This window comes from Miniopterus natalensis, chromosome 9 (genome assembly GCF_054644295.1).
Source record: "Miniopterus natalensis isolate mMinNat1 chromosome 9, mMinNat1.hap1, whole genome shotgun sequence".
NCBI classification, from domain to species: Eukaryota; Metazoa; Chordata; class Mammalia; order Chiroptera; family Miniopteridae; genus Miniopterus; species Miniopterus natalensis.
Window position 1 is genome coordinate 38,549,663 of NC_142089.1, and position 14,426 is coordinate 38,564,088.

Below are 14,426 nucleotides of genomic sequence, written 5' to 3' on the forward strand. Positions count from 1 at the left end.
TTTCTTTCAATCCAATAATATTATAGTCTAGGTCCTAGAGAAAAATTCTTGGGTGATTGAAAGTCTGTTTGTTTTAAAGGAAATTTAAATAATTCTGGCAGATCTTAAGAATTTGAATGCTTCCTTTTAAACAGGAGAGCTACAAATTTTCCTAGTAGTGTTATTTAGTATTAAAAATAACCTGATTATTACTTGAAGTTTGGTTGATATAAATAATGTGGCATTTGTCTTATTTCTATTTTATAATAGCTGTTGTCCTAAAAATTTCCAGCCTATTAACCATGTATTGTAATATGCAGTTTGACTATCTTTCCAAAGAAACTTATAAATTCCCTTTTACCTATACCTTTTCTAGAATAGGAAGTTAGGAAAGATCTCTAACAAAAATATTTAACTCACTTCCCACCTGAATTTTATAAAGATTATTCCTGTCAGCTCATGGCACTGCCCCCAGAAGTACAATAGGAAAAATTCTTCCATCTTTGAGTTTCCCACATGCCAGAAATTATGTTCGCTACCAGTGTACCTGGCCAAAGTGCATTACTTTTTAGATTTATTTAAACATTTCTTAAATGAGGTGGGGGCTTGCTATACCCATGGTTGCAATACAAATTTAAGAAATTTTTTCAGTTACTAAAATCTACATTTTTTAGTAGAAAACTAAATAATTTATGTTTATCTTAATGTTTCAATATATGGATAATTCCTTAATGATAATGCTTTATCATACTTAATTATAATAATTCATAAACATGAAGTTTCTTTAAATTCTAGCTTTTAAAAATATCATGGCAGATACTTAAGTGTGAAAAAGAACAGAATTTTGAGTACAGCTTGTAGTTTGGAGAGAAAGTAAGGAGACTTGGGTTCCAGCCCTGGTTCTGCAGTTAACGAGAACTGTATGTAACTCAAGCATATCACTTTATTTTTCAGTTTTTCATCAATCAAAAGAGAAATCACTGAATTGCTTTTTAGTCTTCTTTTACTTTTAATATTCTGTAATTCTAAATGAGTATTCCTTACCATTCCAGATGGGTAAATATAAAGATATATTTATAAAATATATTAGATGAAATTCCACCTGGTAATGCTATACTCAAAATTAATTGAAAGGAAAACATTTTAGATGTTTTCCATTTGATGTCAGAATCTTAGTTCAAACTGTCTCAAAGAGTAACCTATCTAAAAGCAATATGAGTCTATTTTTCCTTTCTTCTCTGTAGCAGTCTTCATCCATCCAAGGTCATGTTGATTTTATTAAGGCCAATTGGCTCTGAGGTAATGTCAGCATCCGTTGTTAGTCCATAATATATTCCCATCCAAGAGATTTACAGGGAGGCTAAATGAAGTCTGTACATACTCTTACTCATCATTAATAGTTGAACTCGAACTTTTGGCTCAAGCCCAAGTTTGAACCTCATTGTGTTATAAAATATTTGAATTTAGTACTCCGAGTATATTTTCTTTTAGAAACATGATCTAATAGTAAAAGCATTGATCCAAAAGTCTTAGAATATAGACTTGATATTTCTACAAACTCCTTGTAAAAGCCTGAACCAATATAACCTCTGGGTACATCAGTTTCTCTGTTTATTAAAATGTCTAATTTATATCTACCCCATATTGCCTCATAGGGGTATTGTTGAAATATCATATATAATGACTTGTTTCTGCCATGAGCAATATACTTATGAAGATGAATTACAATAACTTAAGGTCACATTTTAATTTCTCAGAATTAAAAGTACACATGTCTTTTATACCCCAAAGATGTGACGGTGCATGTGATTAATTACTGACTGAAAACTTGAGTAATAGTTCAGCAATAATAGTAATTTCTTAAAATTCAGTTTAAGAAGAAATTTCCAAAGAAAAGGTAAATATAAAAATGTATAACTTACATAAATTGAAAAATAACCAAAACTAAAATAAAAGGAAATAGAGAAAATACATGCATTAAAGCTTTTAATGGGTAGTTAATATCTAAAATAGTCAAAAAGAATTTATTAAAATATGTAAGAAAAATACCAAGTGTGTAATATAGCTATGAGAATAAGGGATGGATAGATAGTTCATACAAAAGGAGACACAAATAATAAACATGGGGAAATGTTCAGCTTTGCTAGCAATCAGAGGAACTCAAATTAATGCAAAAATTATTACAATACCATTTTTATCATTTTGTTGCATTAATATAAATTAATGCAAAAATCATTGTAGCACCATACATGTAAATATACAGAATGCTATAATGAATATTTTATGTACCCACACCTTACTTAAGAAGTCATCTCCCACCACCAGCCAATTTTTTTTTTTTAATTATAATGCTACTGATTAAGTTATGGTAATGGTAAAATTATTACGTTATACACTGTTGGTGGCATAAAATTAGTATCCCTGTTTTACAAAGCAATATGGGAACACGTCATTAGCCTTAAAAATACACATACTTTTTGTCTGGAAGTTTATCTGAAGTTCATCTATATTATTAGAAGAAAAACATTTAGATAAAATAGTATTTATTTTAGCATTGTCTGTGCTGATGAGAAATTGGAAATTATCTAAATGGTCAACATTTTAGAAATAGTAAGTAATGGTATACCAACTCAATGGGTAATTATAGACCCAGTTAAATTGAAATTTTGAATATTGCTTAGCAAAATTGTTTTTTAAAGAGACAAGGTTAGCTTTAATTAATTAATTAACTTATTTATTTTTAGTCCTCACCTGAGGATATGTTGTTGTTGTTTGTTGATTTTTTTTGGCGGGGGAGAGAGAGAGAAACATCAATGTGAGAGAAAAACATCAGTTGGTTGCCTCCTGTATGCCCCAACTTGGGAATGAACCCACAGCCTAGGTACGTGCCCTGACCAGGAATCAAACTTGCTACCTTTTGGTGTGTGGGACAACAGCCCAACCAACTGAGCCACCCAGCCAGGGCTGTTCTTGTCTTTTAAGTGCCATGTAAGTCTTTTTATACTACATTAGTAATATTTTTATATTATTGTTATACAGCAAATGCACACCTTTTTTGTAGTTATCTTAATATTATTAAAGCCTTGAGCTTATTTTTTAAATATTCTTGCAGGTAATTTTTCAAAATCATTCTTTGTAAAGTAACTTCAAAACCTCATTAATATTCTTGGAAGTCATTAGGAGTAGAATAGATATGTGTTACATTATAGGTAGGCAAGTCTACTCATGATAAAGTGAAAAGCATTTTGGCACACACCTATGGTAATGCACAATTTTTTATACCTTCAATAGAGAATCCTTTACTTTCTGCATAAGGAGCCATCTTCAGGTTATACTTAATTGTAGTTATGAGAACCCATGTAGACATTAGTTTGGACTTCAAGGGATTTGGCTAAACAGAGATAGTAGAGTCAGTATTATAGGAAGGTCTTCCTCAAAACTGATATTTATCAGTATTTTGCTATAGCTGTGAAATTTATTCCATGTTCTTTTAGTATGTAGACTTGAAACAATTATTTTCATCGTCATATACTTTATCTTTTAAATACAAAGTCCTATCACTTTTTCTTCCAAAATATCAGTTTTAGCGTTCCTTACTTCTTTATTCCTACTATACTCCCCTGATTGTCGTGGCATGTTTATTTATTACTTTGTTTCAGTACTTCTCCCATTCTCATGAACTTTATTTATTTATTTTTCTTCTCTTCATTATGTTTTCCCGTAACTTTTCATTATCTAACTTCTGCTGATCCTTCAAGATACAGTTTATGAATTGCTCTCTCAGTTTATATTGCTGTCACCCCCCTCCCCTCCTCCCCCCCAACAGAAAAACCTTGATTGAGCACCTACACTGTGTCGGGCACTATTTTAGGAACTGGAGTTATAATATTATTTTGCATATATAATTCTTTTTTTGTTTTAACCATATACTACTATCAGTTATAATCGGATTGTGTCTTGTCTTTTTTTGCCTCTCAGTGACAGTTGCAAATTCCTGGAGATCAATACTCTACAATTCTTTCGTATCCTCAGATTTCTCCTCATTGCTATGCATACTGGAAACATTTAGTAAACATAATTTGAAAAAAATTTTTTTCTTTATTTCAGGAGTGGCAATGTGTACAATCAAAAGGTTGCTTTTTCTTAGAAGAAGATGGTGAAATCATTAGTCACCTATACAGGATGCACATAGCTCAGAGATCCATGGTGTATTTAACAATTAAGCCATTAAATCTGAGCCAAGTTGAAGGCAAGTTTAAAATTTTTACATATTCTTTAAAATATTAATTTATGCCCTCTTTAAAAATTCTTATGTAAGTATGTGATAGTCCTATTTCGTGAAGAAAATAATCTAAGAAACATGTGGTTACATACATTTAAAGAAAGAGTTTATACATTGACTGTTAACATATTTTGCAAAGCAAGTATGCTTTTTGTATGTGCTTAAAGCATGCTTTATTTTAATTCATTTAAAAATCTTATGACATAGAATTAACTTTCCATTTGTTAATTAATCCTTAGCTTTGCCACTTACCAATTTTTAAAAGAGAACTTCTGTAGAAACGTAACTTAAGACAATATGAACTGCAAGTATTTTTTAATAACTTCAAAGTCCTATATCATATGACTTAGACAATTCTTATTAATAATTTTTGCATTCATGGCAATATTCTTTTTTGTACACAAATGCTAGATAAAAATTAGTAATTTCCTAATGTCTGAAATGTTTATTATGTAATTTTTAATTAGTGGAAGATGTCTATAAGGGTGCTTTCCCTAGAGATTCTTTCAATGGTGGTTGTTCTCAATATCAATGTTTTCTTCCATTGTGTTTACATGTAAACCTTTCCTAAAGGGAGGGATCGTCTCCATTCTCATTCTTTTTTCCCCCTAAAGTAGAGGTTCTGTAAGTGTTCACTGTATATCTTGTAATACTTACAACAGTTGGTAGTTGATGCTTCTAAATAGCAATTACAGTAGTCATTTTTAAGATAAACATATCAAAATAGGCCTGCAAATTCAATGTAGTTGTTAATTCTCCATATTCTTACAAAAAATATTGCTTTATTCATTTATTTCTCAAATATTTATTGAGGGCCCCTCTACTAGTAGCATTTTAGGTGCTTAGGATACATCAGAATATAAAAAAGACAAAAATCCCTGCCCTTATGAACTTACATTCTAGTGGGGGAAATAACAATAAATAAAAAACAATAAATGACATGGTATGTTAGAAGGTGGCAAGTGCTACAGGGGAAACAGATGGAAAGTGGCAGTGTGACTGCTGAGGGCAGATGGGTTGCCACTGAAATGCAGGGGTTAGTGCATGCTTCATTAAGAAGCTGATATTTGAGCAAGGACTTGAAAGATGTATATCGATTGTCAACTGCTACATAACTAATCTATCCTAAAAGTGGCTTAAAACACTTAAACATTTGTTTGCCCATGAGCTGATCTTCTGGATAGTTGTTTTGGTCTGAGTTAGGGTTGGCCTTTCTCTGTAGGGCTCACTCGTGCATCTGTTGTCCCCTGCTGGTTAGCTGTTGCCAGGCTTTACTGATCTTGGCTGGGCTCTCTATTCTGTATTGGGGTCTCAGTTGGGACAGCTTGACTCTGCCTCATACAATCGCACATCCTCTAGTAAGTTAGCCTGGACTTGTTCTCATGGTGTAACAGGGATCTGAGAGAAACCAGAAGCATCATGAGGCCTCAGAGGCCTGGGCTCAGAAATGGCACATTACTTCTGTTACATTTTGTTGTTCACAGCAAGTCACAAGTCCAGACTTGTGAAGTGAAGAAATAGACTTGACTTCTTGATGAAGGAGCTGTGAAGTTGCCTTGCAAAGGGCTGTAGATACAGATAGGGACAGCCATTTTTGCGGTCTTCCGTAGAAGACAAGGGATGAGTTTTATGGGTGTAGGAGTGGGGGAAAGGGTGGGTGAAGAGTGGAGGAGGTGAGAGTGTGCCTGGTCTAGGAGAGCAAGGTGGCTAGAGTGGCTAGAATGAGGTAAGGAGAGAGTAGTAGATGAAGACTATGCAGAACAAGGACAAATTAGGTAGAGGTTTTTCTGGGTTTTGCCATAATGAAGACTTGGTCTTTAATCTGAGGGAAATGAGGAACCCTTAGGAGGATATTTCCCATGGCTGTCATCAAGATTTTCTTTTTATCTTTTTTCCCCCCAACAGTCTGAATATGTGTTTAGGTGTTTTTGTGTGTGTGTTTGTTGATATTGTTTGCTTTGGGTTTGGTGGTGGTTTTTTGTTTGGGGGTTTTTGTTTGTTTGTTTTTTATTTATCCTGCTTAGGGCTCTCTGAGCATTTTGGATTTATGGCTTATGGCTTGTTGTCTTTCATAGTTTTTATAAAAATTTCCGCCTTTATTTCTTCAAATATTTCTCTGCTCTCTCTTCTTTTTCCACTTGTATGGTGCCTGACATCTTGTCCTCCTCTGTTTACCACAAATAAGCCTTGGAAAAGTCTGTCGTTCCTTGAATTTTAGGCTACTTGGTTGCCCTGTGACCTCAGTTCTGATGGGTTCAAGAAAAGTTATGATTTTGTAGTTCATGCACTTTTCCTTATTGCTAGGGTATGAGCAACATTTTTCCAACTCTTAATTTCCTGAGAAGATTTTAAGTAGAGACAGGACATAATTAGACTTATATTTTATCAAGAGCAGTCAGGTTGCCATATTGAGAATAGACTGAAGAATGCCCAGGAGAAAGCAAGGAGAGCAGCTAGTATGCTATTGCAGAATTCTAGGTGAGGACTGATAATGCTTTGAACTGGGATGTACAAAGGATCAGAAGTAGAAATTTTGGATATATTTTCAAGTTTGAACCACAAGGTTTCCTGAAGATTGGTTGTGATGCGTGAGAAAAGAAAAAAGTTAAAGATGATTCCAAGATTTCTGACTTGAGCAACTGAAAGGAAAGAATTACTATTAACTGAGATAGAGAAGAGTATAGATGGACAGTTTTTAAAAAGGGGTTTTAGGCATAGAAATCCAAGTGAAATAGGAAATAGGCAGTTGTGAAATAGGCAGTTGTTTATATGGAAATAGGCAGTTGTGAAATAGGCAGTTGTTTATATGGGTCTAATGTTCAGAGGTAAGATTCTAGCTGGAGATACAAATTTTGAAGTTGTCAGCACATAGATGGTGTCTGACAACTCTTTCCCCTCCTGTGTTCCTTCACAGGTAAGCCAGTGCTTATAGCCCATCTCTCCTTAAAAGGGTTTGCTTTTCTTTGGATTTCAGGCTTTTTGGTTACCTTGCAACCTCTGATGAGTTCAAGAAGTTATGCTTTTTAGAAAGTGTGTATGTGGAGAATGTTTCTAACAAGCTTACTGTATATAAGTATGTGTCTTACTGTAAATGCTGTGATGTTTTCATATAAAAGTAGAATGTAATTCTAAAAAAGAAATCCAAAGGGGAAGGAAACCACTAACGTCTTTTTTAAATAGGAGAGTAAGTAGTGATTGCTTATTTTAAGATTTTGGTTTCTTTGTTTATAGGAAAACCATCACCTTGGTTGTCAGTTGATACTGCCTTGTATATTCTTAAGGAAAATGAGAATCAAGCAAACCTACAGCTCATCTGTTTTACTGAACTACGAAGTAGAGAAGTATACATATTTATTTTCTAATGTTTAATTAAAAAGTGTAGTATGAACTCAAGTTTGGGTACAACAGTAGTTTTTCTGTATTTTTTTTAACTTTTGTATTTTTTCTTCCAATTAAGGTATATATAGTACTTAAATACTATACATATTACATATGCTTTATTAATTGTGAAGGACTTTTTCTTGCCGAGATTTAAGAATTGAGGCTTGATTGGCAGTCTTAGCTTCACAACTTAAAAGTTGTGTGACATTGTACTTCACTTTCCTCTTTTCTAAATGCCCTGATGCCTCACATGTGAACATTTTTTTGTTATACTCAATAAAAATGGTTGATACCAGTGGACTTTCTTCCCCTAAATACAAGCAATTCAAGACTTTGGAAAAGTTGCTTTAGATGTTTATCTTACTTATACTACTACTGCAAAAGAAAAACTTCAAGATTACTATCCTCAGGCTTGACCCATAGTACAAGGTTGAAAAATAGATTGATCTGAAGAAATGCTTTTAAATGAGTTTATATGTTGCCCATAGGGTTTCTCTGATCTTTTCTAATTATATATTTACTCAGAGGCCAAATCTGTGAGGCAGATACATAAATGTGGCTATTTATTTTATGAGAACTACAAAATACATCTGCTACACAACAACAGGAATAATACTATTCAAGGGCTTACTGCAATATCATATTTAATCTTTATATAGGTCCAACGACAGACAAACATTTCCCTGATGGAATGTTATATAAAAGTCTTTATTGTAGGCTTCCTAACAGACAAGGATAGTTATAGGCAAGAAACAAATAAAATGACAGAAGTTAATGTTTTGACTAAACTCCTCTTCAGAGCTGACTGCAAAGTTAAGTTCAAGATAAAGCATTGTCTAAAACAATAGCTTTTCCCATTTTTGCTTTGGATAAAATTACTTTCTTATGAGATTGCATGTGTAAAAATGTTAGTACATAGCAAGCCTGTAATAAAGTTTGAATGAGTTTCTATTTACCTCTTTACTATATAGGCTTCTGGTTATCTGTAATATGTCATATTTATAAAGGACTTTTCATTTTTAGTTTTAGTTTCACAATTATTTTCTTTAAGAAGAGTTTTGTGCCCATGAAAAACTTTTCATTTGCCATCCACAGTGGCAATTCAAGGTTATATGTGGAGATAAGGGAGGTTCATGGGATAACATATATTAGGAAGCAGCAAGAACTGTTTTTCACTCCTGGTTATCAGTCTGCATCTGGCCAGTCTAAAAGATTTTGGCTTTGAAAGGATGGTTTTGGTCCATCTTTAGTCTTCAAAATGACCCTCAGTTTTATTCGATTGCTTCTTGCATTAAAATAGGGTATGGTCACTTTAAGATGATTGCGGTTCCTCTGATTTGTGAGGGCAGAAATAGGGCTGATCCTAGATTCAGATGAGCAGCTTTATTTGGGATATGAATACCCAGGATGGCCTAAAATATACCTGGGTTTTGAAAGTTTTTTAACACAACATCAGACAGAAATCCCTAGGACTCTTCTGTGCTGACGGGCAAATAGCTGACAGAAAATGCTTAGATGTAATTTATTTGACAGAGGCAACCCCTAGGTTTTATAGGAAGACATTGGGCTTCAGAAAGCACCTAGAAGGTCCATAGAGAGATTCCATTTTGCTTTCTTTTATAGAACAAGAGAATAAAATGTTTTCCTATACAAATATCCTGGCACTCTTTGTAAATACCCTGTGATGGAAAATAATTTTGCATGAGGTAGGTTTATCTGGGATTCTGCCATCTTGTTTTATAGGCCATGTTACATAATAGTAAAATTCTAGTGTGTTTGTCTACATAATTAGATTCTTACAAATATGGCTAATTTATATAAATAGTTAACTCTTTAAAATGTGTTTAATTTTTATTTTATATCGTTGAAATCTGACTTACAAATCATATATTTGTATTTGAATCATATTAGGGGATTGTAACCTGGAAAATTTATTCTAAGATCTTTGTGCTTCCTGTTGAAGATACATGTATCATAATCATTTTTGAAAATTATTGGGGAAGACTTAGAAATTATGTGATTTCTTACCTGTTATTGTTTTGAGCATTTAAAAAAAATATATAGAACCACAAAGAACTATATCTAATGGACTTATACTAGGGTTACCATTGAAAAAAGATTTTGAAGCCTGTAAAAGATTGATAGAACCATAATAGAATTGGTGAATATTGATTAAAAATGATTTCTAATGCTTCTTTTTCAGAAGGAAGATTAAAAGTCATTTATAAAGAAGTTCATTAAGATTTATGGTGGTGTTGTTTTTTAATTCTTTTCAAAAAAGGTTTTTGGATGGACTGGTGAACTAGGACCTGGAATTTACTGGTTAATTCCTTCCACAACTGGCTGTAGGCTGAGGAAAGAAATAAAACCAATAACAGAAGAAGCCCAGCTTGTGTATAGAGATGAAACAGGGGAATTATTTCTTACAAAGGAATTTAGGTAGGTCTTGTTTCTTAAAGTTAGAACTATAATGTTTAGACTGGACATATATATATATATTAATAGCTTGTCTTTCATCTTTTCCATTTGCCAGCTGCCACCCCCACACCATGATTCTAATTCTAGAATTTAGCTCTTTCACGAGGCATCTGAAAGTGACCTGCCATTCACAGGTCTGGGATTGCTATTTATTTCTGGGTTCCACACATTTAGTAAGTCAGCATTAGCCATACATCTACCAATTTCTCCTCCAGTAGACACTGCCTTGGAACTAGACCCTTCTAATTGCACTGTTGACCTCGATAACTGTCAAATGTAAAATCCAAGCACTTAGGTGGTTCTCCTAGGCCTAGATATACACAACAACACCTGGTAGAAAGGAAGGAGAAAGTAGATTGGAGAAAGGAGAAAAGAAGGGAACTACTATTGAGGTCCTACTATGTGTGGAGATACTATGATTGCTTTAGAAGCTTCTTTATTTCGTATAATACTAGGCTGAGTAAAAATATATATTTGAATACATTATCTTTATAGTTCACAAAAACTGTTCAATGCCTTGATATTCCTTCTGAAATTTATCTTTATAGAAAGCTTCAGTCAAGTTGCCTTGGAGACAAGAAATAATTTGCTATTTTAATAATTTTAGGTCAACTTTATCAGATATATTTGAAATAATTGACTTAGATGGAAATGGTCTTCTTAGCCTTGAAGAATATAATTTTTTTGAGTTGAGAACAAGTGGTGAGAAATGTGATGAAGATGCTTGGGCTGTTTGCAGAGGTAAGCACTTTCTTTTTCTTAATGGATGTGTAAAAATCTCCCCTTTCACTCTTAAGAAGTAAAATGTCAGACTTCTGCATGGAATATTATTATAGCAATTAGGACAGTTTAAAAGTAGTAGCATTGTTTGTAGACCATAAAAACATAAACATTTATTTTACTAAAACTGATAGTTGGTGTAGTACTCAAAGAAAATATGAATTACAGTACTTAATTGTAATTTTATTTTTAGCCTATGCTCTTTGGAGCTTAGAGTAGTGGTCAAGAGCCCCAAACTGTGCCCAGGAGAGGGCAGCAAAGAGCTGATAGAGTTTAATAAAAATTAAGAGGTTTTCAGGAAGTTGTTTATACCTATTAAGAATTCTTTAGTTTTTTGTATTCGAGTAGAATTAAGAAAGTGCAGTGATGGAAGTATGGAAACCAAAAATACCAAAGAAAAATACTGAGAATGAGGCAAAAGCAATAGTCACCTAGGAGGAGTGTGGGAATTCAGTAGGACTTTGTGTTTAAGACAAGAACTGAAAGGTCAAAGGAGAAAGCCAAAAGCCACAGAACAAGAAGTTTGACGAGGCGCAAATGCAGTTAAGAAAGAGATTAGCTTACATATTTCTATCACTGAGGTAGTACTGTGTCCTACTCCTCTGGTTCTTAAAATAGCCTAAGCTTGGCAAAGTCAGTGAGCCATATGGGAGTCTGATAAATCTGTTTACCTAAACAGTAATTAAGGAAATATTAATATAAAGGTTTTAAAAAATATATTTTTAAACTGAAAGTTTACATAGTATAATCAGTAACAAGAAATGCATATTGGTTTATAATATTAAATTTTGATTAACAAGATTGATGATACACATAAGAGTGTATTATTTTTAGAATGATGTGATTATCTTGTAACTTTAATGATGCAATCTTTTGATTCTCTATTGTTGGCACTAGAGCATATTCCATAAGAGTGATTCATAATTAGGATTTTCTTATGGTAAAGTTGTTGATAAATAAAATTTGTTTAACAATTTAATTACATTGGTAGAGTTGATAATTAACATTTTTTGAGAACTTACCACATACCAGGTGGAAGCACTTCTACACATCAACTCTCTGAGTTATGTGCTAATATTCTCATTTTACAAATAAGGAAACAGAATCAAAGAGTTAGGTAAGTCACTTGACCATGGTTACACCGCAAAAAACTCCATAGCTGAATTTCAAATCTAGGCAGTTAGTCTCCAGAACCTTAAGCACTATGCTATACAAAAATCCCCAAGAATGGATGAATTAAAAAATGATTTGGGGGGAATGTCTTCTTTACCAACATTGCTAATACTGCAATGAAACGGGCTTTTTAGGTTCTGAAATATCTGTAGTCATACATAATATTAATTTTTATCATTTTTTTTTTTTTTTTAATTCTTATAACCTCACTGAAGAGGAGAAAATGCTGACTTAGGTGAATTTTTGTGTGTGTATATATATATCTTTACTGATTTCAGAGAGAGGAGGGAGAGGGAGAGAGAAATAGAAACATCAGTGATGAGAGAGTCATTGATCCGCTGCAGCCCGCAACCCGGGCATGTGCCCTGACCGGGAATTGAACCCCGACTGCCTGGATCCTAGGTTGACTCTCAACCGCTGAGCCACATCCGGCCGGGCACTTTGCAGTTTCTTAATGAAATGTGACATCGAGCATCTTTTTTTTTTTTTTTTTTTAAATATGTCTGTATTGATTTCAGAGAGAGGAAGGGAGTGGGAGAGAGAGAGAAACATCAATGATGAGAGAGTCATTGACTGGCTGCCCTCTGCATGCTCCCCACTGGGGTCAAGCCTGCAACCTGGGCGTGTGCCCTGATCAGGTATCGAACCGCGATCTGGATCAGAGGTCAATGCTCAACAGCTGAGCCACACACCCCCCGGGCTCGAGCATCTTTTCATATGCTCCTTTGCCATCTGTATATCTTCTTTGGTGAGGTGTCTGTTCAGATCTTTTACCCATTTTTTATTAAGGTATTTGTTTTCTTATTGTTGAGTTCTTAGTATATATTGGATACAAGTCTTTATTAGATATGTGCTCAAAGTATTTTCTCCCAGTCTGTGGCATGTCTTTTCGTTCTTTTAATAGTGTCTTTCACAGGGCAGAAGATTTTAATTTTAATAAAGTCCCACTTACCAATTTTTTCTTTCATGGATCATGCATTTGGTGTTGTATCTAAAAACTCATAGACATACACAGGCTCATTGAGATTTTTTTCCTGTTATCTTGAAATTTTATAGATTTGTGTTTTGGGTCTATGACCCTTTTGGATCTGACCCTTTTTAGTTAATTTTAGTTAATTTTAGTTAACTGTGACCCATTTTAGTTAATTTTTGTGAAAGAGGTAAGGTCCTTGTCTAGATTTATTTTTTTGCAATAGATGTCTAGTTGTTTCAACACCACTTTTTGAGAAGACTATCCTTTGAACTGACTTTGCTTCTTTATCAAATATGAACTGCACATATTTGTATGGGTCTATTTCTGAGATCTCTATTCCAGTCCACTGATCCTTTTATCTAATCTTTTGCCAGTATCACACTGTCTTGATTATTATAGCTTTATAGTAAGTCTTGAAGTTGGGTATGTTAATAAATTTTTTAAAAATTAATGGAGGATTGAGAATTTTAAGTTTTAAAAGTAGATTAGTTGTTACTAGTCTTTAAAGTACAGTATCTAGATATAGTTTTTGAAAGTAATAATTTCTTTGGTTTACATATCAAATATTAATATTCTTTATTTTGCTTTACTGCATAAGTAGCTCCAGCCTCCATTTTAGTGGCTACCATTTCTATGATCAAATTTAATCTTCATTTATTTATTTTTTCTTGCAAAAGTTGAGTCACTTTCCAAACTCTAAATATATTTTTAAAAAATATATCTTTAGTGATTTCAGAGAGAGGAAAGGAGAGGGAGAGAGAGAGATAGAAACATCAATGATGAGGGAGTCATTGATCGGCTGCCTCCTGCATGCCCCCGACTGGGGATCGAGCCCACAACCCAGGCATGTGCCCTGACCAGGACTCGAACCCCGATCACCTGGATTCTAGGTCGACACTCAACTGCTGAGCCACACCCGGCCAGGCCAAACTCTAAATATTTTAAACTATTATTCAGTCAACCAGTTTTAAACAGTCATGTCTCTGCTGTTTTTCTTACTGTAATGCATATAAAAGAGATATCTCAAATAAGAGTACCCCTTCGCCTTGGTATATTACAGGCAGGAGTTGGAAAATAGAATATTTCTTGTTGTTAGATCAGTTAACAGAATATAATCCATAATGAGTAACTGTTTATTATCTATATTATAGATAAATTCAGAAAATATACATATTTAGTTACTTCTAAGTGAATTTAGTTTTGCTTGCAAATAATATTTAAGTGGACATACTTATATTTGTCTGGGACATTCATGAACTCCAAAGTGTTTCCTATTATATAACAATTTTTTAAGGACCAGGGGACAATTCAGTTAAAATTAGAGTAATTAGACATATAGCAATCTTCTCAAATTTGGCACCATCCCCATCTCCCTTTTTG

General features: G+C 33.6%; 1 protein-coding gene across 2 annotated transcripts in view; it reads left to right on the forward strand.

Moving 5' to 3' along the window:
• EFCAB7 (EF-hand calcium binding domain 7) overlaps positions 1–14,426 on the forward strand; it is a 40,365-nt gene that overhangs the window by 12,048 nt on the left and 13,891 nt on the right. For both annotated transcript variants that reach the window (XM_016208448.2, XM_016208453.2), the window contains exons 7-10: positions 4,087–4,228; positions 7,493–7,602; positions 9,924–10,081; positions 10,728–10,861. In XM_016208448.2, coding sequence (XP_016063934.1) covers positions 4,087–4,228; positions 7,493–7,602; positions 9,924–10,081; positions 10,728–10,861 — 544 coding nt within the window. The remainder of the gene's footprint in view (positions 1–4,086; positions 4,229–7,492; positions 7,603–9,923; positions 10,082–10,727; positions 10,862–14,426) is intronic.